The sequence below is a fragment of the Macrosteles quadrilineatus genome, unplaced genomic scaffold (genome assembly GCF_028750875.1).
Source record: "Macrosteles quadrilineatus isolate MER2022 unplaced genomic scaffold, UCM_ALF_1.0 Scaffold_5__1_contigs__length_97177068, whole genome shotgun sequence".
In the NCBI taxonomy this organism is placed as follows: Eukaryota; Metazoa; Arthropoda; class Insecta; order Hemiptera; family Cicadellidae; genus Macrosteles; species Macrosteles quadrilineatus.
The window spans coordinates 28855860-28881701 of record NW_026542598.1 but is presented as its reverse complement, the minus strand read 5'-3'; the positions used below and the strand labels follow the sequence as shown (position 1 = coordinate 28881701).

The window sequence follows — 25842 nt, the reverse complement described above, 5'->3', positions numbered from 1 at the left end:
ATTCAAATTGGACCATAAACTATTGATTCCACTAATTAACTAATTGACTAATTAATTGAACTAATTGATTTTAGTCAGTAACAAAACTATATACTCATTCATTCAACTTAATTATCTTTGCGTTTAAATATATACTATGGTGTGTCAGTACCAAACAAATGTAAGTATGAAAATAAAAAAACCTTTCAATGCAACGGCCATTGTCATGTAGATACTAAAGTAGACATCCGACCAGTTGTAGCCAAATATTCAAGAACATATTTTAATCAGTCACTCACAGAAAGCGCTACTTTAAACCTATATTGCCTCCTGTAGTGTTTGATACTACGATGATTGATGTGACTAAAGAGATGCTACGGTTTACAGCAAGTCTTAGTTAAGTTTGCTTTGGTTAATAAGTTAAAGTATTCGACAGAAATTACTAATTGACATCAGCACACTCTGTTGGTGGGTAAATTAAACATCAATTTTCATCTAAACTGACAACAGCTTCAACATGGTAATGTGATGTCTACATCAGTAGTCACTAGTGATACTTACTTGACCCCGAGCAGTAGACAGACAGCTTCCATGACAAACTTGACCAGATGGGGAGGTTTGTTGAACACTCTGAGTTCGTTGATATCCGCTTTATTGAGACTCTCTAGAGCCTTGGACGCAGCCTCCATGGCAGGCAAGGCCAGGTCTAGGTCTGCCTGGGCCTCATCTGCCAGTGTCTGCATCTCTGCCGCTTTCATCTGGTTGTTGGAATACAACAGAGCCAGTTATAACAAAGTACTTCAAATACAGCAAACAATAAGCATACAATATGAGAGGCGTATTCAGGGACATTCTCATTGAGTTGAAAAACTTGTTATATATTTATGATGTTTTAAAATTAAATACTCGTAGCAGCTGGTCCATATAGAGGATGAATTTAGAATCAAAAGTCAGGGGAGACATTTTTTTTGTCCTATGACACTGGGCCCAAGCCTGTGATTGTTTTTAACATTACTTCAGGCTAGACCTAGAGGTTGCAGCAATATCACTTGGATAAAATCCATTGGTGATTTAGCGGGGTTTGAACCCAGGACCTCAGGGACTGAAGTCCCGCACTCCACTAGACCAGCTCGCTCCTGTTTAGTAGTAGGGCGTGGGGCTACAGAGCCCGAGGTCCCGGGTTCAAATCCCAATAATCACCAATGGGTTTGATAATGCCGTGACTCTCTAGGACTAGCCTTAAGAATGAGTTACACCAGTTCCAGGCTAAAACATAGCGTCCTAGAATGTGAAGGAGGGGCAAAGGATCCAAAGAATAGTACAACATACCTTTACAACCGCCTCGTCATTAACGACCACTTGTCGCACTTCATCCGCTTGTGCTTTCTCTCTTATCAAATTTTTCATCAGCTTTGCAGTGGCTTCAGACTTTATTTTCAGCTGAGGTTCCATTTCCACGAGCTCGACCTTCATTGTTGCCACCAGTTCATTTGTCTCATACAGTTTCTGTTCACAAAACAAATTTATTTTTCATACAGCAATAGTTTGATTATATTATCTTTGCATGAAGCTTTTGATAGGTAGGTATTCATGTGGGTGGGGTAGATAATAAAAACTCTTTTAATCTGTTAAGAAGACAGTTCAATAAAAAACTAATACAACTCATATAAGCTCTAGGCAGCAGCAAATTCCTTTTCCCACATTTCATAGATTAAATAAAATTCAACAAGTTAGACTCACTGTCAGTCCATTTTGTATACGATCCCTCATTTGAGTTGTTTGTTTAGTTTTTCTCTCCAACAAGCTCTTGTACTGCTTCAACAGCTCCAGGTAACTGCTGGGCGTCACATAGTAGTGTCTTCGCATTTCCTCGTAATATCTCACTGTCATGTCTCCAACGCTCTAAAATTTAAATTATTAGAATTCAAGCGATTTTAAACATGTAGGCATACAGCCAAATATTTGTAAACCAAAAATAATGACTTTTTGATTAGGTAGGCATCTTATAAATTTTATTAGAGTTTTATTACTGATTTTACTTCCCAATGTTTTGATTTTGTTTAAAATTTAGTATGTTATGGGCCTTTCAACTCCAATTGTACAACCCTCAATGCTGTAAAAATTACAGTTCAAAATTATATGTCTCAGCTTTATCCCAACCCATTCCTTTAACAACTTAACTAACCTCGGACTCAAATGCCAATAAGCTATAAGACAAATTTGGACTCAATTTTTGCGTACAACTTGGTGGAGCCTTTGGTGGATTTTTCACCACCAACTTTTTGGCTTGTAACTCCGCAAAAAGATTGTTTAACATAACTTCTGAATGGTTTTCAGGGAACAAACTGGCTCTTAATGACAAGAAACCCCAAGAAATAATGTTTAGCTTAAGTAAAACTAATTCTGTTTGTGACTCTGTCAAACTCTTGGGCTTTACTTTGGACTCTGAGCTTGTGTGGGATGAACATGTCAACGCCCAATGTACTTAACTAAACCGAGTAATTTGTCTTTTGAGGAAATTAACATCTGAATTGCCTCCTGACTTTGTGAGACTAGCATTTTTCTCTTTTTTTCAGTCACACGTTGTGTATGGAACCAGGCTTTGGGGTCACTCCCCACAGGTTCAGAAGGTCCTCGTGCTACAAAAAAGAGCAATTCGTGTGATGTGTAATTTGCCTTTTAGAGCACATTGTAGAATATTTTTTGTTGATATGCAGATCATGAGTGTCATCAATGTATATATTTACCAGTGTTTAGAAGCTATCAAATCGATGGAAAATTATCTTATTTTCAATAGAGACATCCATCCGTATAGCACTAGAACTTGTAATGATGAACATACTCCTAGCAATAGGCTAAGTAAAAGTCAAAAGTGTTTCCCTGTTTCAGGTTTCAAATTTTTCAATGCTCTGCCTGTTAGCATTAGAAACTTGTCAAAATTGAAGTTTATGAAAGTGTTAAAGAATTGGCTACTAACAAATCCTTACTATAAATGTGACGATTATTTTGAGGCTTTAAAAGGTTGAAAAATCATGTAGTGCATGGACCCGATGATAAAAAGGTATGCCTAATTTTTATTTACCTTTGCATGGTTTGCTGTTTGGATTTGCAGTTTTGTTTGTTTGTTTTCCTTTTTATATTTAGTTTTATTGAATTTTTATTGTACTTTGACGTAGCCTATTGTACAAACTTAATGGTCTAATATAATCTTTGAATCTTTGAATCTTCAGTTGTAATTTCTGAGCATTACACATAACTGGGTAGGGAAAAATATAATTACTGGTATAATGATGAATACCTGATGTATCGTATAGCACATCTTAGCCATGTCCTCGACCACATCAGCCTTGATTGTATCCTTCAGAGCGTCTTGGGCCACTGACAACAGAGCTTCCATTGGCCAATCCACGAACCAGTCGATTGTACAACAGTTCACTAACGAAGGGAACATTCTGCATCTCCTCCTGGCAAAGATTAAATTGACATGTATGAGTAATAATTGCAGACAACATCATGATTAGTAAAAAGACAGTTATCACAAGATGGATCTGATCATATCTTTAGGTGAGAAACAAGTTTTAAAGCTTGAGCATAAATTTATTTTTTTACATAATTTATTAATTTGTGATTTTTTTTAGATTTTTTATTATTTTTACTAATCCAAGTACACTCAAGGAAGCTGGGATCCTATGAATAAACCAGGTAAACACCAACACAACTAATGGTATCTACTTCCTGAACTAAAAAATATCTTAGTGAACAAAAGATTATCTAGGCAGTTTTGGCCTTCGTTACAGTTTTCACCTACCTAAAAGAATCTCCCACAGGGCTCATACAAATGACGAGATGCAGTTTGTTGCGAACTTTAGAGATGAAGAAGTCAAATATTCCGTCTCTGTTAGCCTCGTTGACTCCAGCCTCTTTGGCAGCTGGTCGACAGGCAATGATCACTTTTTCATACTCATCCGACTCAAACAAGTTAGGAACCTCTCCTGTAAAAATACACAAGTCACATATAACTATTTATGGACTCGTTTACAACAAATAGTATATTTCACTACTAGTCACAAAAGTGACCCATATCGAGCCCTGAAATGGGACTTTTGTGACGAGTATAGAACGATACATTTAGCGTATTATAACAGGGGGTACATATTATAAAGGATGTTATACAATAAAGGATCAATACAAATATTATAAAGGAGAGGTAGTTTATGTGAGCTTGTTTCAGGTGAATGAAAAAATACTGAACCGACTAGGCTTAATTTTACATAAGGTAGATCCTGAAATTGTAGTAAAATAAAATTACTTCCTACTAAATCTTCACAAAACTTAAGTTTAACAGAACAAAAAATAAAAGTCAAAAGTAAAACAACAAATTATAAACATTACTAACCTGAATTTAATAAATTGTTTATGTCCTCAAGAAACTCCTCTACGACAATCTGGGTGTCAGTAAACAGAAATACTGTGTCTTGGTTCAGCGCTCCAGCAGAAAAACACATCTTTCGCAAGTCTTCATGAAAAGAATTGTAATCATAGGAGCCTGTGAGCTCGATCTGAGAACATCTGAAAATAGTGTTTGTTTAGCTTTATTTTTGTAATCTAAACTACAGATATCTCAGTGATAAACTTAAATTGTGTACATTAAAAGTATATCAAGTTTAATACAAAATGTTACTAATTTATTTCTTTTCACTCCAAACTAATCTCTGAAGAACTCCCATACAGAAGAACTCCAATTATCCAAACTCAAACTATCCAAATCACCAATTATTCAATGCCTAATACCTCACCTTACCAAAAATGTGAAAAAACCTAAAACCACAGAAATAAGAATGGTTTTTTAGTAGGAAGAAGCCAGGAAAATCTAAAACCTCTCCCGCGGTCACGAAAATCATACTCATCCTCTGCAATTGCGGCAAAACCGTAAATCTTTTGATCACAAAATTTTCACAGACACGTTCTGTGATCGCTATAGTAAAAGCACGGCTTGACTGGGCCTGTAAAATGCCCTGAATTTCAGTAAGAGTCAAATTATCTGAACTTTTTACCATCCAAATGTGGTACAGAATTGATTCGGATCGTTGGAGTTCCACTGTACACTTGAGTCCCGCTAATCCGAACACGGTTAATCCGAACGTCCGCTTAATCCGAACACGTTCCCGATATTAATTTTAATAAATTTGCACTATATAAAATACAATGGGAAAGGTAAAACATCTTGAAATGAAGTATAAACAGAGTAATCAATTAAGGAATACAATGGTTTGTTTATTACGTAAAGTTTAAATTTACAAATCGTAATAAAAAACAAATAAAACAAAGAATTATTTTGTAAGAAATATTGCACATACCGTACTGAAAAATTAACTTTGGTTAGGCCTACTTGTTATTGGACATGAAGTCCCGCATTGTCATTTGCTGCAGTTTAGTAAGTCTGTTTTTTGCCGCGTAGTTCCGCCATTTTCTCATGAACATCACATCTGCAGGCGTGGCAGTAGACTGTTGTTCTAAGTAGCGAAGGGCAAGGTCAAGCGCTGCAGCTGCCTCATTGTGTGTCACTTTCTCCTCTCCTCCCCCGCCCCCTGGCTCCTCATCACTACCCTCCCCCTCGTCTCCCTGAACATGATCTTGCGTCACTGCTGCTACGATGTCATCGTCAGTCAGAGTCTCTGCACTAGTACCGTCTGCCGCCATCCATTCATCCACGTCCTCTTCTACCGCGTTTTCACAACCAGGAATGATTCGAATCATTGGTAATAAGTTAACTGGGTCATTTTCGGTAGGGGTTTCTTCAAAATCTAACGATTTCCACAACTTTTTCCACGATTTTCTTATCGCCCCAGTTGTCACATTTTCCCAAGATTCAGCTGCCCAATACACAACATCCTTTACGTTCGTTTGTTTAATTTTTTGAACCAAGGGGATTGTATCATCTTCAATTAGGGACTTTAAAAAGTGTTTGCGATACTTAAGCTTCAGAGCCTGCAAAACCCCCTGGTCCATTGGTTGCAATAATGGCGTCACATTTGGAGGTAAAAAGGCTGCCTTAATTTCGCCACATGTTAGTTCGTCGACATCTGGGTGGGACGGTGCATTATCTAGCAAAAGAATAGCACGTGGGGGAATGTCATTTTCTTGGCTAAACCGTTTAACAGATGGTACGAATTGGTCATGGAACCATTCTTTAAACAGTTTCCCGTCCATCCAGCCTCTCTTCTGGTTCCTGTAATACACTGGAAGTGACTTCATGTTTATATGCTTGAAGGCTCGAGGCTTAGCAGCTTTGCCTATCATCATAAGAGGAAGCTTATGGTTACCAGCAGCATTGGAACAAGCCATAATGGTTACTCGGTCCTTACACATTTTAAAACCAGGAGCACGACTTTCTGATTTAGAGGCCAAGATTTTAGTTGGCAGTGCTCTAAAATTTAGGCCGGTTTCGTCAGCGTTATATATCTGTTGGGGGGAATAATTTCCTTCGCTTATTAAATTGTCAAATGAAGCAAGGTATTCCTGGGCCGCAGCCTGATCTGAGGAAAGTTGTTCACCGGTGACAGTTAGCTGCTGAATACCATGACGTTTTTTCCACCGGTCAAACCAACCGGTGCTGGCTGTGAAGGAACTGTCGCCATTTAACAGATTGTTCAACTGAATTGCCTTTTCTTGAATGATAGGTCCACTTAAAGGGGTTCCCCTTTCCCTTTCTTGCGAGAACCACAGAAAAAGCGCTTCGTCAACTTTATCATACTGCGACTGTCGCGCCGTTTGCCGATTTTCAAGGGTTACCTCTGAAGACGTTGTGCAATATTGTTGAAGTTTCGCACGGTTTTTTTTCCAGTCGCAAATTGTAGCTTTGCCAACGTTCAGCTCTTTCGCTAGTTTAGTCACACTTTCACCATTATCCAAACGTTTTAAAGTTTCCAGCTTATCTTTAAGAGTCAAAGTGTTATGTTTACGTTTGTTAGACATTGCACTTATCACACTAAAAACCCGTACACACGCAAATCCACAGGTGACTGACCGCACTACGTAAACAAAAGCAGACTAGATCAAGGTGTTGTTGTGTTGCGATTCTGACAATTGAGCTAGTTTATTGGTGAGGGGAGGGGGGCAGACGTGTAGGCTACTGTGTACAGTCTCGTTAAGCAGTGCGTGCAGACGTACAGTCCGCACGCATTATCGTCACATCATACACGTCTGCCCACCCGTTCATATCGCTCTACGCTAGTTGATTGTTGACACGCTAGATATTGCACAACTGATGCGCTTATTTAAGTTTAACTGTTTTTTTAATTTTGTTGTAGTAAATGGACTATTAAAATTGGTTTTTGTGTATTGCTCGTTCATATTACGACACTACGACCCCTTAAAATTGCTTCCATCTTGATTATCTACATTATTTCGGCTAATCCGAACAATCAGCTAATCCGAACGGGGTTCAGTCCCAATTAGTTCGGATTAGCCGGACTGCACTGTACTTGGACAAAATATCAGCTGATATGTTTTGTTATAGTAGAATTAAAAGTAAAAGAGTGTTTGAGACATCAGTGCTTCGGCTGTGTTCGGGTTCGCTCGGGACGAGTCGGCTCACTCTGAGTTACAGTGTTGCCAAGTTGTTTAGTCTGCGTACTCTGCGACTGCCTCGCCTCTCTAGCACCGCACTACACTGTGCGGCTCATCGTAACATGATGATGTCTTAATTTACTTCTTTCTTAACATGGAGAGCTATACTACTCAGGTGAAAGAGTTTCGCGATGTGACAGATATTACAATTTTTTACATTATTAATTTATCATTTTAATATGGGACAATAAGGCAAAATCCATATATAAAGCCCAAAGTATCCATGAACTTTTGAGTAAACTACAAGTCTCACCCCCATAAACCATATCCTTAATATGTTCGTCATGACGAGAAACCTTGCGCAAAACTATCCATTAGTTCATAAATTGCCCTTTAAGGTCGTAATTGCTTTCCAAAGGAAAATTTCCATATACCTAAGTTAAAAATACCTCAGCTGTACTTATTTGTATGTTATTCCTTCAACTTATTACCTTATAAAAATTATGTGTCATAATTTGTTTGTACAGTATTACTGTATTCTGTTTGGTTTATTTCAGATCAACTTAACCAATTAATATTTTTACTACTTATACTGTTTATAACCATAGTGAAGCACTATTTTTTCCTTCTCCCTGTTGTGTAGCAGGGTTAAAATCAGCTATTATAATATTTAAAAAAATATATTTTTAAATACAACAAATATAATTGAGGTTACTTTAAATCAAGTCTAATTAGCTCAATGTAATTACATATGTATTCCTCATCATCAAAACCATGATTTAAAATCTGTATTATTATTATTATTGCAGCTACAGCTAGGGAGATAAATTAATATATACATTAAATGGTGGAACAATAATTTTAATGTTAGACTATAAAGTAATACATGGATGAAACAAAATCTATTTACATTATATAACTAAGTTTATATGGGAAACATTCTTGATAAGTAATACAAATACTTTAGTATTCCTCAAAGCCTATTACTCTTTCTTCAATCGGTGATAAGGGGAGAACATCACTAAAGTCACTGTCGGTTCCATCTACTTCATTTACATTGTTCCAATTGTCTTCTTCACTAATTCCATCTACTTCATTTACATTGTTCCGATTCTCTTCTTCACTAATTCCATCAACTTCATTGTCACTGTTCCAGATCTCTTCTTCACTCGAGCTATCATCTTCTCCATTGATGTTTATTATCATTTGCTCAACAGCATTTTCCATCAACCCCTCATTCGTCCAAGCTTCTAATATTACGTTCTTCGTATGATCTACTACTTTCTTCCAGTCAGACCCTTTAACATTCTCTATGGCTTCTTTAGTTAAGTGGTCTACTTCTGTAATTGTGAACTTTTTGTTGTTCGTAGCAGCATAGCCTTTTATTTGAGCCCAAATCAACTCGATTGGGTTAAAATGACAATGGTACGGTGGCAAACGAAGAACTCGATGGCCATGCTCCTTTGCCATTTCATCAACTTCATATCGTGTTGGAGGTTTGTTAATTTTCACTAACTCCAGTAATTCTGCTTTCAACATGTCATTTGTTACAGAAATATCATGATTTCTTAGCCACGCAATTATTTCCTCCTTTCTTGAGTTAGAATTAGGAGGTTTATCAACTATTTTTGAGTGGTACTTGGCATTGTCCATGACGATAATAGATGGTCCACTCAAGTTTGGTATTAATGATTCTTGAAACCACTGCAAAAACACACCATGATTCATTTCTTCATGGTATTCATTTGTCTTCTTGGAAGTGAACAATAATAAACAATTCGGAATGAAACCATGAGAGCATCCTGCGTGCAGAAGTATAATTCTTCCTCCTTTTCCAACAGGGGCAGGGAAAGTTCCCTCAACAGAGTCGTCAGTCCAACCTTTCTTTTGACAGTGGCCAGCGTTCACCCAAGTTTCGTCCAGCCAAATTATGTTGTCAAAATCTTCATTTTTTATTTCTCGAAGAAATTTGCATCTCCAGGCAACTATGTCACTTCTCTCCATTAAAACTTTACGGTTGCCAAACTTTTTGTATTTAAACCCTAGCCTCTTTAAAACAGTGGCAACAGAAGACTTGCTTCCTGCAAAGAGACCAGACTCAGCAAGAGTTACGTGAAGTTTTTTCACCGTAGGATACTCTTTCCTAGATAAATAGCCGTAAACATGTCTGCGGATGGCATCTTTTTGGAATGCGTCTAGCCCGGTCACTCTTTTTGTTTTAGCTACTTTTTTATTGGGAGTTCTTAGCTTAGTCCCATTCTCTTCATTTCGTTTTTTCTCGTTACACACTTTTACCACCGTGTTCTTGTAAACCTGTAACGCTGCCGCAGTTCTATTTATAACTTGTTCAACTGGTAGTATTGGTCCTTTGTTAATTTTTTCTTGTTGAAAATAATCTCTCACTCTACACACCATCTCCCGAGATTGACTTCTAAGAGGAACTCCTTGCTTCCCGACTTTAGTGTATGGAACACTTTTCGCATGAATACGTGGTCTACCTCGTTTTTTTATAACTGGGGTAGTGTTTTCAGCCATTATACAGACGACAACTGATAAACTAACAACAGTAAAAATACCGGATGACTGTTTATTTTAAAAAAACTCACAATAAAACACCTCGGTCAATAACACTTTACGGAGTCTGTTTGTATTGAAGGTACGAAAATGACGTTGGAAGTGTTGCTGAAACGTGGCAATGCTGTAGCCAGTCTAACCCCTCCCACGCGTAAGGGCTCGATCCTGATTGGACGGACAGCGGCGAGTTCACCCGAGCCACTTCGGCTATATTCGGCAGTGCCCGCTGCCAGTACTCTTTTACTTTTAATTCGACTTTACTTTTTTTGGACATCTGGAGTTACTTTCAGGCATGTTAGCTGAACTATATTCCTTTTGAAAAAAATCCATACTAGAAAATGGCTTTCCTTAAAAATATAACTTTAAAAAGGGGTACTTTGGCCCATCTCTGATGTTTCTCAGGGGTTCATGACACAATGGAGTTAGACGGTAACTTGCATGATATGCCACTAATTTTGGGTTTTTTAATTTACATTTACAATTATGTATATTTAAAACAGTACCTGTAGCCATTAAGATGAGCAGCCAGCTTGGTCAGGCTCTGTTTGCCCATGCCTCCTACACCCACCAACAGGCCATTGCCTCTCTCTGCTCTCAACAGTCTTGCTAGCCTACAGATGTGCTCAATAGCATCCATGAAGAATATAAGCTTCATCTCTTTTGAAGTCAGCAAATTGAAGTCCATTAGGTAGTCCTTAAACCAATATTATACTATGATTTTATTTCAAGCAGTTCAAGCATTGCCTAATGATCATGTGTACAGAAATTGATGTAACCCTAAAAATGAACTTAGATGATGAGTTAGTTTAGGCCTCTAAATGATTTTAATGATGCTGTAAAGTTGCTTATTTTAGGAACTTTTTAGCGCTTTTTTACTGTCCAAAAGTGTTTTGCTGCCCTCTTTCTAAAAGTCATAGCCACTTTTTTTTTTTTTTTTTTTTTTTTTTTTACGTAATTCACAGGAAAAGGGTAGTATGTTATTACAATTTTAAATAAAACTTGTTCAATATAAATAAAATCATAAACATTAACACGGCAATAACTTTATTCCTTAACCAATTGATAATAATTATGTTTCTCATCTTATTTGACAAAGGGAAATCACATTGGTGACATAAAAAGTTAATAGCCTAAAAATAAAGATAAGGGGGAACAAGTAGCGACATAATAATATCGCTATTATTAGTAATATTAGTATCTTTGCATACGCATATTATGCAGTGCCAGTGAGGAGTCATGCTTGGGAACCGAAGTAAGGAGGGGGTGAGGGGGGTAGTCTAGTGGTGCAGGGGGGAAGGTGGTTAATTTTTAGATATTTTCCAAATATATCTCTTGCACCCTGGGTTCATTTATAGCCGCAACGTCCAAGGAAAAACCATAAAATCCAATGACATACTTCCCGACTGAAAACCCCCTGATAATTCTGCTAGAGGATCAAAACTAGTTACAGGTTTCTAGCTATAACCCTCCCTAAGGAAATAGTAAAAACTGCAATATTAATATTTAAAAACAGTTCGCAAAAGAAAAATCATTAATGCCTTCTAATCTAGATAAGTTTGGATCATATAGTAAAGAGAACCCGACTTTAAAAAAGGGGTTTCCAGCTGAATTGGAACTTAAAAGAGTCCCTCACACAATCAAAGTTTAAAAGGACGATAAAAGATAAATGGTATATGCACTACATTTAGTGAGTAGGCCTAAGTTTTTTTCACTAAATATAATTAACGGGAATATACTTTCAGGTTTCTTGTAGAGACCTAAGAAAAATCCTAACAATTTGAATCCGGATATTAGAAACAACATATGGTAGGGATCCATCCCATTCTTCTTGCGCCTCTAATAATATGGTATCAATCAACATCAACACACTAACCCTTCTCTACCAGAGCATAACAAAAACCTCATAAAAGACACTCAAAATAAAAACCATCCATATTTAATATCTTGTAATATTTTATTCTGTGCAACAACATACCTGCAATATGCCTTTCAGTTTGTCAATATCCTTTATCTCGTCGTAAGGCCTATCTTCCTTGGCAGCCTGAGACATAAAGTCCCCAAACAACAGCAAGGGAGGTTCCCGTATTGGCACCGTGTCTGGTAACATGATAACAGGTGTGCCAAAGATTCTTTGACACACTTCCCTCATCAGATGGTAAAAGTAAGTCTTGTCCTCCAGGTTAATCAGACGGTCGTGAAAAACCCTTAGACACTCGTGGTAGAACAGTCTGCGAACCAATGGGGTGCTATTTAGGATTTGATAGACATTTTAAATCTTAATTAGAAAAGAACAAGTTTGCACCATACGCCATTGAAAGTCTAAAAACATGGGATTGATTTGAAAGAAACAAAAAAGTTACCATAATTTTTGTTGTAGAATTTGCATCAACCACCCAGCAAATTATTGTTATAACTTTCCATATTAATAAGGGAACTTAAAAAAGAGAGGAAAATATTTCAGTAATACGAAAACTAACACTTAGTAACACTCACAAATCATTTTGACCCATAGCAAATCACTGGAAAGGCGTTTGCATGGATGGATAATATATTATGGCTATGGTCAAGTTTACTGCAACTATATTTTTCATTTTCTATAATTTTAGTAGGTAGGTAACATTTGGGGTAACCATCACTTCTGCGTTCTGCCATATGCCAAACATACCTCAGTCTCGTTACCACAGCCATGTGGTACAGTCACTTGCTTGGTATAGTTTTTGAATTTAGTAGGGATCTGCGTTCCCAATATTTTTTCGGAGTGAGATCAGTATGGCTGGAAATAATTTTCAAACCTAGCACGGGTCAGGCCAAGACGAGCTTAGCTTTTATTTTGGCCACTGCAGAAAGTGTCTGCAAAGATGCACAATAGAACTAGCAATTTTGCTGCCATCGCATGTGATGTTTACAGTTTTGCCGCGATTGTAGGAGATGATGATGTCAGCATGACCGCAGATGATGTTGACGAATTTGTGACTGTGATGTTCAAAACATCACTGCAAACACAGGAGATATTCTACACTTCATTGTGACCTCGGAAGATGTTCATGATTTTGCTTTAACCCCTTAGGCTGTTCTTAAATTTCATCTGATTGCAGAAGACGTTCACGATCTAACGACTGCAGAAGATGTTCTAGATTTCACCATGACATCAGAAGATATTCACGATCTTACTGTGACCATAGGATGTGTTACCGATTTCACCGAAATTTGAGGGAGATCATGTATAATATTATGTATAGCCAAATTCAATTGTAGTGTTACAATATTTTTTAAAAATTTTGGACCCAGGCTCAAAGTAAAAAAGTCTTGTAGCCTGCAGACCGACTTGGATTTTATTATTTAGTTGATTTACCTTTTTCTTAAGAATTTACATTTGGAGTTTGCTACTATATTATAGTACTTACCTCAGATCACCAGCAAGAACAGAAATTCCAATAAAAGACTAACTGAATACTGACCTTAGCATGTCATTGGACTCTCTCATGGAACTCGGATCCGCCTGCAGCATTCCTTGCACACACTTGGACAGATCTCTCAGGTTGAAGACATAGTGAGACTTGGCAGGGGTAGGCAGTAGGTCCACAGACACTCTGTTGTATATATCTACGGCTGCAGCTACCAGCAGCTCTCCGAGGTCACTGATGCCTTGGGAGAAGTTGGACAGGAACCCACACAAAATCGACTGTAACACAAAATCCAGCTACCTATATTTTGTTTAAAATTACGTTAGAAACTAGGTTATGAGCACATTTAAGGAAAAAGAACTCTTTATAAAAGTTAAAAGTAGTAACATAACAACATGAGCAGGTGCAGATAGCCGTTCAAAGTAAACGTTACAGCAAGGTTAGTCATCAGAATTTCAATTTGCCATGCAGAGAGGAATAAACATCTGATGATTCTTATAGCTTTACAGAAGTGGAACATGCTAAAATTGTATTACATTGATCTATAATACGTGACAAATGTTAACACTAATAGTAAATGTATAGAATACACGTAATATAACCAAAGGTAAATTTAATACTGTTAGACTCAGACTATTCAGTTAAAAATCTACTATAGTTAAAAAATCTGCAACTTACCTTGAAAATAACCTTAAGTGTAGTCTCAGTGGGAGATGGTATCAACAGGATTGCAAAGTGACGGACGAACCTCGGAGTCAAGGCGTTGCGACCACCACCGGGCGGAGCACAAGCAGCAGATATGACCACATCCTGAATGTCCTTCCAGAACATTTTATCTCTGTCGTACAATCCTTTAAAATCCAAGTATTGTCTGGAAATAAATATTATCTTGGTAAATAATATTATCCTACGTTTTTTGTAGTTCTCTGGTACAGAGATACTGATAGTTTTTCTACTATACAAAAATAGTGGTATTTTTGTACTACCTATACTAAAAAATAAATACCACTACCCAGCTAAATACACACGATGTTCAAGAATCAAGAGATGGTGCATGGCCTTGTCTTGTCTTAATATCCTCAATGCTAATTGGCTTGGGTTTTTAAAATTTTCTTTTTCTTTTGATATATCGATCGAACATCATGAAAGCACATTGGTAAACAAAATTGTTATTTGTTACCTTAACAATTCAATGGGAGGTTGGGCTCCATATGTCTCCAATTTGGGCATATTGACATCATCTACAAAAAAGACAAACTTCTTGCCAGCTGGAGCACCAAGCAATGTTTTCTTCTTCCTCTCCAGCTTGGACTCGAGAATCTCTTGTGTGCGAGCGGAGCTGGTCTGAGCAGAGAAGTTGATAGTGGCCGTCACCCAGGTTCCAGACACACCTAGTCTGTTCAACACTGACTTTGCCACCACTGACTTGCCTACACCTGAGGTCAACACTTGACTTAGAAGAGAGAAAATTTTCTACAAAAAAGCTTAAAAATAAAATCAAAGCTGTCATTCCAGCTGGAAGAGTTCCATAGTAAAAACCAGTATTTAACCTCTTTGAGAGTGAAGAAAACTAATTGTTAGTAAATGCAGCTGTTTTCGAACCACATATAATTTTGCTCTAAGTAACTAAGCGAGTATTTATATGGAGAAAGGAAGGATACAAAATTAACTCACCTGAAGAAAGAATCCCAAGAAGTTAAAAAAAAAAAAACACAAAAACTAACCTCTGAAGAAGCCCCTGAAAGGGTTAAAATATCAAGTTGTGTGTATTACTTTTTTAAGTTCATCTTTCTGGGACACTTTCTTCAGGTGAGTATCTAAGCATTCTGGAATATTTCAGATTTCAGGTTGCAATGTGATTTTTCAGGAGGATCATTCATGTTATGGGGAAGGATCATTGCTCAGCAAGCCAAGTGTTGATGCATCAAAATGGGTTAGGTCACCGACCATTTACCTGTTGTTTCCCATTAAGTAACAGGTGTTCTACATTCCTGGTCTATGGTTACTTGGCAGGAAAACTGTTTCTCTAGTTATTGTGAGATGGGTGTAGTATTGAACACTCTCTATGGATTATTTACTTAAATGGATCAACATTGGCTTGATGACAGTGAAGAGATTGATGTAGGAGATTGTTTACACAATATCAGTGAAGATGAAGGTTGATGGCAAATGTGGCGATACATTTTCTGGCAACACTTGTAGTGCTCATAACAACGTTAGAAGGTGCTCAAGTTATTATTAGATTCTAACTAACCTTTTCCTCAATAATATGCTACAATTAAATATCATAAAAAAAAACTTTTTCAACTTTTTTTGCCACTCCCTGACGACATATTTTAGGTAAATAACTACTAACCAGGAATTGACATTTTGGAACAGCCACACTCTCAAAAAGGTTAAACTAAATCATGCTAAAACATTAAACATAGCAAACATCAGAGTACAGATAAAGATAACAACAAAGCCCCTTATACCTGTTATGCCTGTAAAGAGCACAGGTTGACTGATAGCCAGAAGTTTCTCCATGATGTAGCCGAAGCGCACAGTGTCTACAGTAGGGACGAGCATCTCAAAGAATGGTGTTTGCGGGTCGTATTTGTAGGTGGGCGTGATGCGAACCCAAGGCTCCAGCCGTCTCTGCGCTACATTCAAGTAGAGATCCCACAGGTCACAGCCTGCAGGAAGCCTGCACAAATAAACAAATATTTTGTTAAGGTTTTTTTTTGTTTTTGGAAGGAAACTGTTCAAACCCTGGTGTCTTACTAAGGTTGACCTTTCACTAGACATCATCATGAAAACCTAATGAAAAGTTGTATCTGGGTCTAGAATCGACTTCACTAGGAATCGAACCAACAACCTTCAGATTATAAGGTAGTACGATACCAATTAGCTACCCAGACAAAACCATTGTTTTAGAAACCACAAACATAGCAACTTAAAGATCATGCCTGTTGGTCACAAATTGTTATTGAGAGAAATCATTACAATTTGATGTTACAATTAAATTTTTTTATTAGGCCTACTATTTGAGTGTTTGCAAAAATTTTAAATAATAATTTTTTCATGACGTCCAAACAATTATACGTTACAATTTAAGTAACCATGTAAAAAGGAATTTGTATAGTACTGAGGTAATATAACTGCTTACACTAAGCTATTACCAATTCTTAAACTTTTGCTAGATATGTGGTATTCCTACTATCCAAAAAAGTGAACATTACTTGAATTGAACATTATTTTGATAAAACATCGATAAAATAAAGATGACATATAGATACCATGAAAAAAAAAAATAGCAACAAAATCTTTACTTACTGAGCATCTGGATTGTCCTCAAACTGATCGTGTACAAACTTTTCAAATGTTTCCCGTGATGAATCAATCAAATTCCCACCGACAGACCAAATGTAGGAGAAAACAAAGGTCTGACATATGATACTGCGTGTTCGGCTCCGGTCTAAGGTTTTCTCCAGTAGTCCAGGCTCTCTTATGAGGCTTTCAAACATGTTGCACATCATGGTCGCTTTACTTATCTCAACCTAGAGTTAAATTGGAGAAAGTTAGTAACATGATGGCATTAACTTTTGATACTAAAGTAGACATCCCATCTATATAGGTCAGCTGTCACAATTTTTTTTATTAAAAAAGAACACAGTTAGTTGTGTGAGCCAGTCACAAAATCCACTAGAACATGCTAGACTGTTTTCAATAGTAAGTTTTAGGCAAATGTCTTCAATACAAAACACAAATGGAGTTTGTTTGGACATAAACATACTTTTTTAAGTAGCTAAATATTGTTAACCATTAATATTTACCTACACAAACATTCCTAAAAAACTATTAGTTACAAGTAGTCCACACTATACACTGTGTTCAAGCTGCTGTCAGGGTGAAATCGATTTTGCAATCCATTCTAACTAAAAAGAACTTATTTACTAAAATTATTTTAAAACATAAAATATTTTAAAAATTAAAGTGAAGTCATTTTGTTTTTACTAAATACTGATCTTACTTGAAAAAAGTGTTAGTAATTGATCTAGTATGTGTGAAATTACCCAAACCAGAACTATGTAGTAAAACTTATATTAGCAACTCACGTTTTTTTTTGTTTTTTTTTCGAGTATAATTTTAGCAACCCTTTTTAAAGATTTTTGTGAAAATCACAACATGCAGAATACAAAATATTTACTTTCATGGACTTATTAAAATTCTTTAATAACACAACACGACTCCGAGTTCATATTCAGACTTACCTGAGCGATGGGGTGGACGCAATGTTTTTTGACAAAGACGAAACCATTTTCAACATATTTACTGAACAGTTCCAGAATGAACGGAGCGTATTCCACCAGTAAAGGTATTCTCTCGACAACACTCTGCAGCCAGGAAGTGACGTAAGGCAACCACTTGAGCTGGCTGGGGTCTACGTAGACCATACCACAGCGGCTGACAGTGGCTGGTGATGCTTGCGCAAGGTCCATCACCTCGAACACCATGTGTACCTGTCAGTCAGAAGAGCATTCATTGATAAATCATTGAACATCGACAAATCAAAATCCTTGATCAAATGTCAAATACAGACTGTTTGGGTCTTTGTGACTAGTGAACTTTTTATCTTTAGTGTAAATTTGGAAGACACTATGGAAAATGTGTTCATAAAACACCAAGATATGAAGATAACCATAAAATTATTGAGGCAGTGAATTTAGATAACAAAAAATCGTCAAAAACAACAAATACACAAATACAAGCTGGAACTAGCAGTCTGTGTTAGTTTACTGTACAAATTGTCCTTTCAGCAATAACTCCTCTTTTTCATGGTGTCTTGCAATATATTTTGTGGTCGTTTAATGAGCTATCTTACTAAATATTACAGTCTAATTGTTACCCAGGAGGTTAGTTTGATGCGTTCAGAGTTGGCGAGACACAACATCTTGTTGTCATCCAACACCGTGTTCATGTTCTCTATCCACACAGCATCCACCGGGCCATCGCACACCACCCACTGGTGCTCCTCTTCTGTACACTGAAATGAGTGAAATATCAGTCGAGAGAGTTATACAATACAGAGACAATTCTCCTCCGCTAAATCACCGATGGTTTAGTTTTACATATAGAAACTACAGCTTTAGGTGGGCTCTGAACCAGCAAATAGGAGAAGTTGTTGTTTTTTATATTGAGCCTTGAACAACAATAAAAATGTTCAGCTTGTAAAAACGAACAAGAGTAAAACCACAGCAAGGTAAAAATTCCAATTATTCTATGGTATGAATTGCATGTATGGTTATCATCCGTGAAGAGACCAGATACAGTACTTTAATTTTAATTTTACATATTTATATATATACTGCAGCTATAGGTGGCTTACCAGCAAGTACTATGATAAAACTATATAAGTTCTTTTCTTTGACAAAAATTTGTCGGACTTAAGTAAACACTAGAGAGAGATTTAAATAAATATTTAAATTTTGATATTTAATTCACCCTACTGTGATACATTAGAGTCCCGCTATTTGCTATTCCGAACACCACTATTTATAAAATCTGTCTATCCCAAACTTAAGTTCGGCAAATATTATTGAGAACACATATTCTACGGTCACGGCAAAATCAAAAATATCTTTGAAGTCACGGTGAAATAATGAACATCTTCTGCGGTCATAAAAACATCATAATCGTCTCCTGCGATCGTGACAAAACTGTGAACATCATCCACGATCGCGATGTTTAAATATAACAGAAATCCGCTTTCTGGATTCCCGCTAACCCAGACAGGTTTTGGTCCCAGTTAATTTGGAAATACCAAGATGTTTCTGCGCCAGAAAAGGGTGAAACAAATGTGGAAATTTTAATTTAAATATCAAATGGATTTTTGTGGAGAGATTTAAAATACTGAAACAATTAAAATCACGTAAGAGGAAGGAGGCCTACACTTTTTCTTGTTAGGTAAATTTGTAGCTTAAATAGAGGCTCTAAAATACTAAGCTCTGACTTGATCACATAGCTTAAAGCTTGAAAAATTTCATCTAGGCTACAGCGATTATAAAAACTCACCCTGACGGCAAGCCGCACAAATATCCCCAACAGACCGTCCTTCCACTCCATGGTGAGCAGGTTGACCTCCCCGTACAGCTCCCCCATGGCGACAGACTTGGGGTTCATGGTGTACACGTTGACAGGACGATAGTACTGACCTTCCACCTTGCGAGCATGCAGCTCAGTCAGGGTGTCTTTCAGAACCTAGAGACAACAATCTACCAGTATTACGTTTCTCTTCCTTTTCAACATTTTCAACAATAACTAGCACCATACCCCTACAGTTTTTAGGATTTGCTGCAAGCCTAAGGCTGATGGACTGCATTGAGGGTGCTACAAAAAGCCGTAAGGTTGAAATAGCCGGGAATAGCTTTACCACAACCCCCAATCCAAAAAAAAACAAAAACTAAACTGTTTTTGTCTTTTATTTGTGTTTATATTTTATGTAATGATGAATTTGACACCATTCTTGTATATACAATATATACTAATAAATAAAGATGTTTTGAATTGAATTGAATAGTGCATGTAACAAAGCTATACAACATCGTACTCACGTTGAGTGTGGTAGTCTTGCCGCCGCCAGTCGGACCCACTGTCATGACTCCGTGTCGCACTTGCATTGTCTCAAACAGCTGTGTGGCCTTGGTGAAGGTGCTGGGCTCTGGCTGAAGTCCCCGGGATTCTATCACTTCCTTCATCACCACATGCATCACTCCATAGTCCTGCTGTGGCAACTCTACCCCAGGGAACAGGTCGTTCAGGATGCCCTTCAAAAAGATAGATATTTAACTTATACTGCAGTAGAAATAGTGTTTGAGGTGGAACTAATTGCAACATAAATTATTCCAGTTAGAAATAGTAGGTAATACACTTATAAAAAACATACTAAAAATATACATTTGTACTGTTACGCCAAATACGGTTTTTTGGCCGCCATTTAAAAAAAGTGTAAAATTTTAAATTATTGTTAAAAAATCTGGCTTGGTATCAAATTATAGAACATTTCATGCTGAAAAAGAATATAATGATGGTTGAATTTAAAATATACTGTTAACAGTGATTCACTATGGGCAAAACGGTGCATTTAAAAACGTGGCATTTGAAAAGTTTTTTATTTATAAGTTATTTTATACTTTTAAATTTTTTTTTTTTTCATTTTTGACCCTTAAAACATAAAATTCCCCAATTTCTCTCTAGACCTTTTTAAAGAGCTTAAAAAACAAATAGTTAAGTATATCAAAGGGTTTTTTTTTATACAATTGTTGGTAACGGGGAAAACTAAAAAAATTGGTTATTTAAAATCCCCATGTTATCCTTATGGAGAATATGGTAAAAAGTTGTAGTTTCCTTGTTTATGGATATATTTTGATAAAACTTTGCAGATTTATTTGTTTTATACTAAACAATTAATATTTTACTAAAAACACACTTAATTAGTTTCCTTGTAGCAGCAAACCTTGGTACTCGTTTTGTTAAACCTAATGTTATTTATTTAATAGACTAGCAACAGAGGCCATTGTGGTTAAATACAACGGTCTCTAGTAGAATAATGGTTATGAAATCCATACACCACTTTTGCTGACTAATATTTGGTACAGAATAAGCTCATAACATTAGAATCACACACTTAACATAAGAAACACACTTTAAACACTAATGCAAATTGTTAACAACAATATTTAATCAATCAAAAATCAATTAAATAACAATATAACAAAAAGCTGTTAAATTATTAACTGATTTTCGTATGATTAGCTTATTCATACTGGTAAATCAATTATTGCCATCTATAAAAATAATTGGTTTTTCTTTTCCGAGTCGGGTTAGCTCTTCTACCAGATCGATTATTTTTTGCCTTAAGCCGGGTTTACACTATGTAGCTAAACCTGCTACATAGCAGATTTGTGTAACATCTAGCAATGTTATATAACATTTGCTAGAAGTAGAAAAAATAACTTTACAAAAGTGCTATATAACTATATGTATAGGCTATGCTATAGGCTATATGTAGCAGATCCTAAAATTGTGCTATCCATCGGGAGTCGGTAAATATCAAAAGAAATACGTGCTACATCTAACATCGCCACATGTAGCAATGATATACATTAATTTCCGTCTAGCATCTGCTATATGTAGCATTTAATGCACACAGTTCACAGTAGTAGCCTTCTGGGTGCGAACGGTTTTGCTCAGCGATCTTTGTTTACAATGGAAGGACTGGAAACGGAATGTGACAGTGCCTAGGATCGGGATGATATTATAAGCTTAATTGAACTGTTCCGTAGACAACCGGCGTTGTGATCATACGTTAAACGTTTTTGAAGTTATTGTCGCCTTATTTAGCGTTTTAAGGGCACGCTTTACCCCTGACGTGCAACCGAATGCAAGGGTTTGCAAGATTTCTGTTTTCACCTGCTACATTGAAGGTAGAATCAAAGTTAAGGTCCCATATTAAAGAGGATGAAATTTTTTATATTTCTTTGTTTCTATATTTCAATTATTTTAAATACACACCTTATAAACTTGAGTTGTAGTACAAGAAAAAAGGGTCTTTTCAACTAGCCTTAACTTAAAAAAAAAGAAGTTTTTTTTAACATTTGAAAAACGCAGAACTATAGATTGGTTTTTGTACTACTATAAGCCGCTTAGAGTGCGTAGCTATCATTATTTGTTCATTCTAAAACAGTAATCTTGAAAACGTCTGCAAGCGCTTCTCGCAGCGCTGTCCAATGGTGAAACATAGCTACTGAAGCCCGAGCTGAGATTTCCGAGCTGAGGTAAAGCGCACCCTTAATTATGGATTGTCAGCGTATTCGTCGTAATTAAGATCCCATAATAAATCTGCTACACTGTACTTATTTCTCGAAGCAAGAAGCGGTCAAACCTAAAACTTGCTAAAATCTTCGCTCCCGTCTGACTTCCAAGATCACCACGATAGCTGCCACGAACAGTGTCTCTTCAGCGCACTTTTCGATATGGAATGCGAATGAGGTTGTGCTACATATAACAAATTGCACGAGCACCAGAATCACTAAAATTGTTTGTAAATTTTTCATACAGCAAAAGTTATAAAGCAATGTTATATACACAAAGTTATATAGCAGGTTTTGCTACATAGTGCTACATTCCTAAATAGTGTAAATCCGGCTTTAAACTAAAGCTATGGACGCACCATAGATTAGCTATTAAGCATCAGCACTCATTTTGACGTATATTTTGAGTTATGCACAAAGTGCCTCCCTGTACATTACTTACGGGAGTTAAATTTGTTTTTTTCGAGTTCGTTTGGCTCTTCTACCGGACCGATTTTCATATATTTGGTCTCAAAGCTATGCAAGCAGATATTTGTCATCATTAATCAATCAAATCAGTTGTACAAAGATTTTTAAAACTGAATTACTAGATTTAATTGAAAATCAATTAAGACAAATGGAAATTCGTTTAGTCTGCAGGTTTGCTGCGGCGGGGGTATTTTGTACTACGATCGTATTTCTAAATAGTGCTTATAACACCTATTATAACATTTTTCAGCATTAAATTTCCTATAATTTGATACCCAAAAAGTTATATTTACGAATATTAAAATTTTTACACTTTTTTCAAGATGGTGGCCAAAAATGTATTTTGCGTCACAGTACGGATGTATATTTTTAGTATGTTGATTAGATGCATACTACCTACCATTCACAGCAAAAATCATTTATGTTGCAATTTGTTCCACCTTAAGCTATATTTTCGATTATTTCTCTTGCACTATTATGCAAGGTTTTACAGTTGAGATGGACATTGTGATGCCTCAGCGACCACAGGAGATATTCAAGATGTTGCTCTGATTTCTGAGATGATCATGATATTGCCACAATTAATTATCGAAAGTCATGATGACATGGCTTTAAAAGATTTAAGAGAGCACATAGTTAAGTTGAGCTGCTAGATCACTTGACAAAAGGTTAAGGGAATCTACTCTCTGTCACACTATTTCCCCCACCCTAAGAGACTCTTTTAAATCTTTGGCCCTGGAAGCAGCTCTTCACAGTTTGCCTAACTGGTTCTTAGAAATATCAGCTAGAGTGCAGAGACTGTCTGCCTAAAACTGGAAACAAGTCTATAATAGAGATGAAGTACACCTTCTTGAGATATACTCATATAGTAAATTTGAGTACTTCCCTTAGCTAAACAACCTAACTCCATTAGACCTTCAATAAAATGGTAGCAGTGGAAGCACCCAAATCATAAACTGTCTTGGCTCAACCAACTTTTTAAATTCCTTCTTCATTCGTTGTGGAGTCTTGATCACACAGCTCTATGTAATTAGTTCATAGTTAACATGTATAAAATGGCAAATTGTTCTAAGCGTTATATTGTTGTGGAATCTGGCAACATTATATAAATATACAGTGTCTGAGAGCCATTCTACAAACCTGGAACAGCTGAGCATCATCCTTCAAAAACTTTGGAAGATTGCTATCTCGCAACGCTCTAATCAATACGACATTTTCCGGTTTGTCCACATTTTCTCTCTTCAGTGCTCCGGCCATGACCAAAACACTTTTGACAGCCCTGCACAAAAAAACCCCTATTAAAAATTAAATTAAAAATAAAAATCCTAAAATATTCAACAAACCTTCGAAAACCAGATGAGATATTATGAATATGGCACAAAACAGAGTGCAGTGGAAGTCACCTGTCACAATTGTTGAGATTAAAGGGAATGAGTAAAGTAAGTCACGTGTTGCATAATTAATCTACATTAAAACCATTAGTACATGTTCCTCCCAATTTAGGTCCCAATTGCTTTATGTTCTGTAACTTAAAAAATTTATACCGTTCTCTTATTCTCTTATCAATGTTTTGTTGAAAAAATATCACTTTTGAATTATCATAGGCTAAAGAACATTCAAAACAGAGACTTGTTTCTTCAGAGTTTTCCAAATGCTTGTTCATTGACAGTTTTTGAATGACTAAGGTTAACAACTATCATCACAACAACACTTTCTGTTGAGCTTTGTGAGTTAAATACATAAGAAACCTAGAGGTCATACAAAGAACTCTTTCTTTTTGTTATTATTTTGGAACTAATAAAAAAGCGGGTTCTAAACTACCTGAATCACAAAATATTTATCTTCCGTACCTCATGCCAAAGTCATAATGATCTTGTTGAGAAAGCTGTTCACTACAAAGTTTGTACATTCTTGTCATCTTCTTGGCGAGATTTTTGGATGATTCAAAACCTTCAGAGTACAACATCACTTCGGCAATCAGTCCTAAAACACATATTAACTCTAAATATTTAAAATTAAATGAAGTATAAAACCACATTTCAAATAATCTGATACTGACGCTACCATTCTGAATCCCCAGAATTATTTGTTGGTTTATTTTTCCTTATTTTTAGAGTAGTTCTTCTTCATTTTCAGAACAAAAACCATATATTCTTATAAAGCAAGCAATAAAAATACACGAACAGTAAGTAAAAAAGTAGAAGAATGCCTGATCAAACTTCCACCTATCAACTTCTAGCTAAGCATTATACTGTTTACACTAAACTCTCAGTCTTCTGGCAAGAGCCCCTTCAAATCGGTATCAGTGTAAATGCTGATTTGTCACGGCTCTCATCGGAAAACCAAGAATCAAGCGATGACCTTAAGAGATGTAGCCTACGAATGAAGTTCATAAAATAGACTGGCCTCTCCTGCTAAGCTAAGCTACTGACTCGTAATGTCCTCGTGGGTTACACACCAAACCTGATGATTGAGATGGGATGGACACCCTACACCTACAATGCTATTTCCTAGAGTAAGGTTACACCTTAAGGTCAGAATTCCAGGCTGCCAAATACGGCTGCGTTTTTTGGCACCGACTGAGCACAAAAGAGTCAAGCACAGCCGTTTTCCTAGCAGGTAGTTAGGAGACCCCGCGTATAGATCGTGCATACATCGATCAGAATTAATGGTCTAACCACAAAACTTAACGCCCTAGTATGAAATTTCTAGGGAAGTCCTTCAAGTTGCAGAATATGTGGGGTCCATTTTTCACCTATTTTTTTTTAATTATACTTGCTTGGATGTAGAGATTTGTTTCCTTAATCATGATTGCTTGGGGTTGCTTAAAGGGTTAATACAAAATATTAGGTAACTCACTAGTGATGGGCGGATCCAAGAAAATGTCGGTACCGGATCCGGATCCGGATCTTGAAAAATTCGGATCCGGATCCAGATACACACTGTCATAAGGGCGGGTAAAAAAAAACGTAATTAACAGAATGCCAATTTAAATC

General features: G+C 36.5%; 1 protein-coding gene across 1 annotated transcript in view; it reads right to left on the bottom strand.

Moving 5' to 3' along the window:
• Window positions 1–25842, bottom strand: part of LOC128993928 (dynein axonemal heavy chain 6-like) — a 58616-nt gene that overhangs the window by 20283 nt on the left and 12491 nt on the right. Inside the window, exons 14-32 of the mRNA XM_054418051.1 lie at window positions 24697–24829; window positions 23987–24125; window positions 20120–20332; window positions 19581–19766; window positions 18415–18552; window positions 17780–18028; window positions 16842–17065; window positions 16001–16212; window positions 14707–14962; window positions 14205–14397; window positions 13581–13804; window positions 12098–12350; window positions 10626–10816; window positions 4376–4548; window positions 3788–3971; window positions 3278–3443; window positions 1720–1881; window positions 1309–1485; window positions 541–737 (exon numbers count right to left, since the gene is read on the bottom strand). Coding sequence (XP_054274026.1) covers window positions 541–737; window positions 1309–1485; window positions 1720–1881; window positions 3278–3443; window positions 3788–3971; window positions 4376–4548; window positions 10626–10816; window positions 12098–12350; window positions 13581–13804; window positions 14205–14397; window positions 14707–14962; window positions 16001–16212; window positions 16842–17065; window positions 17780–18028; window positions 18415–18552; window positions 19581–19766; window positions 20120–20332; window positions 23987–24125; window positions 24697–24829 — 3670 coding nt within the window. The remainder of the gene's footprint in view (window positions 1–540; window positions 738–1308; window positions 1486–1719; window positions 1882–3277; window positions 3444–3787; window positions 3972–4375; window positions 4549–10625; window positions 10817–12097; window positions 12351–13580; window positions 13805–14204; window positions 14398–14706; window positions 14963–16000; window positions 16213–16841; window positions 17066–17779; window positions 18029–18414; window positions 18553–19580; window positions 19767–20119; window positions 20333–23986; window positions 24126–24696; window positions 24830–25842) is intronic.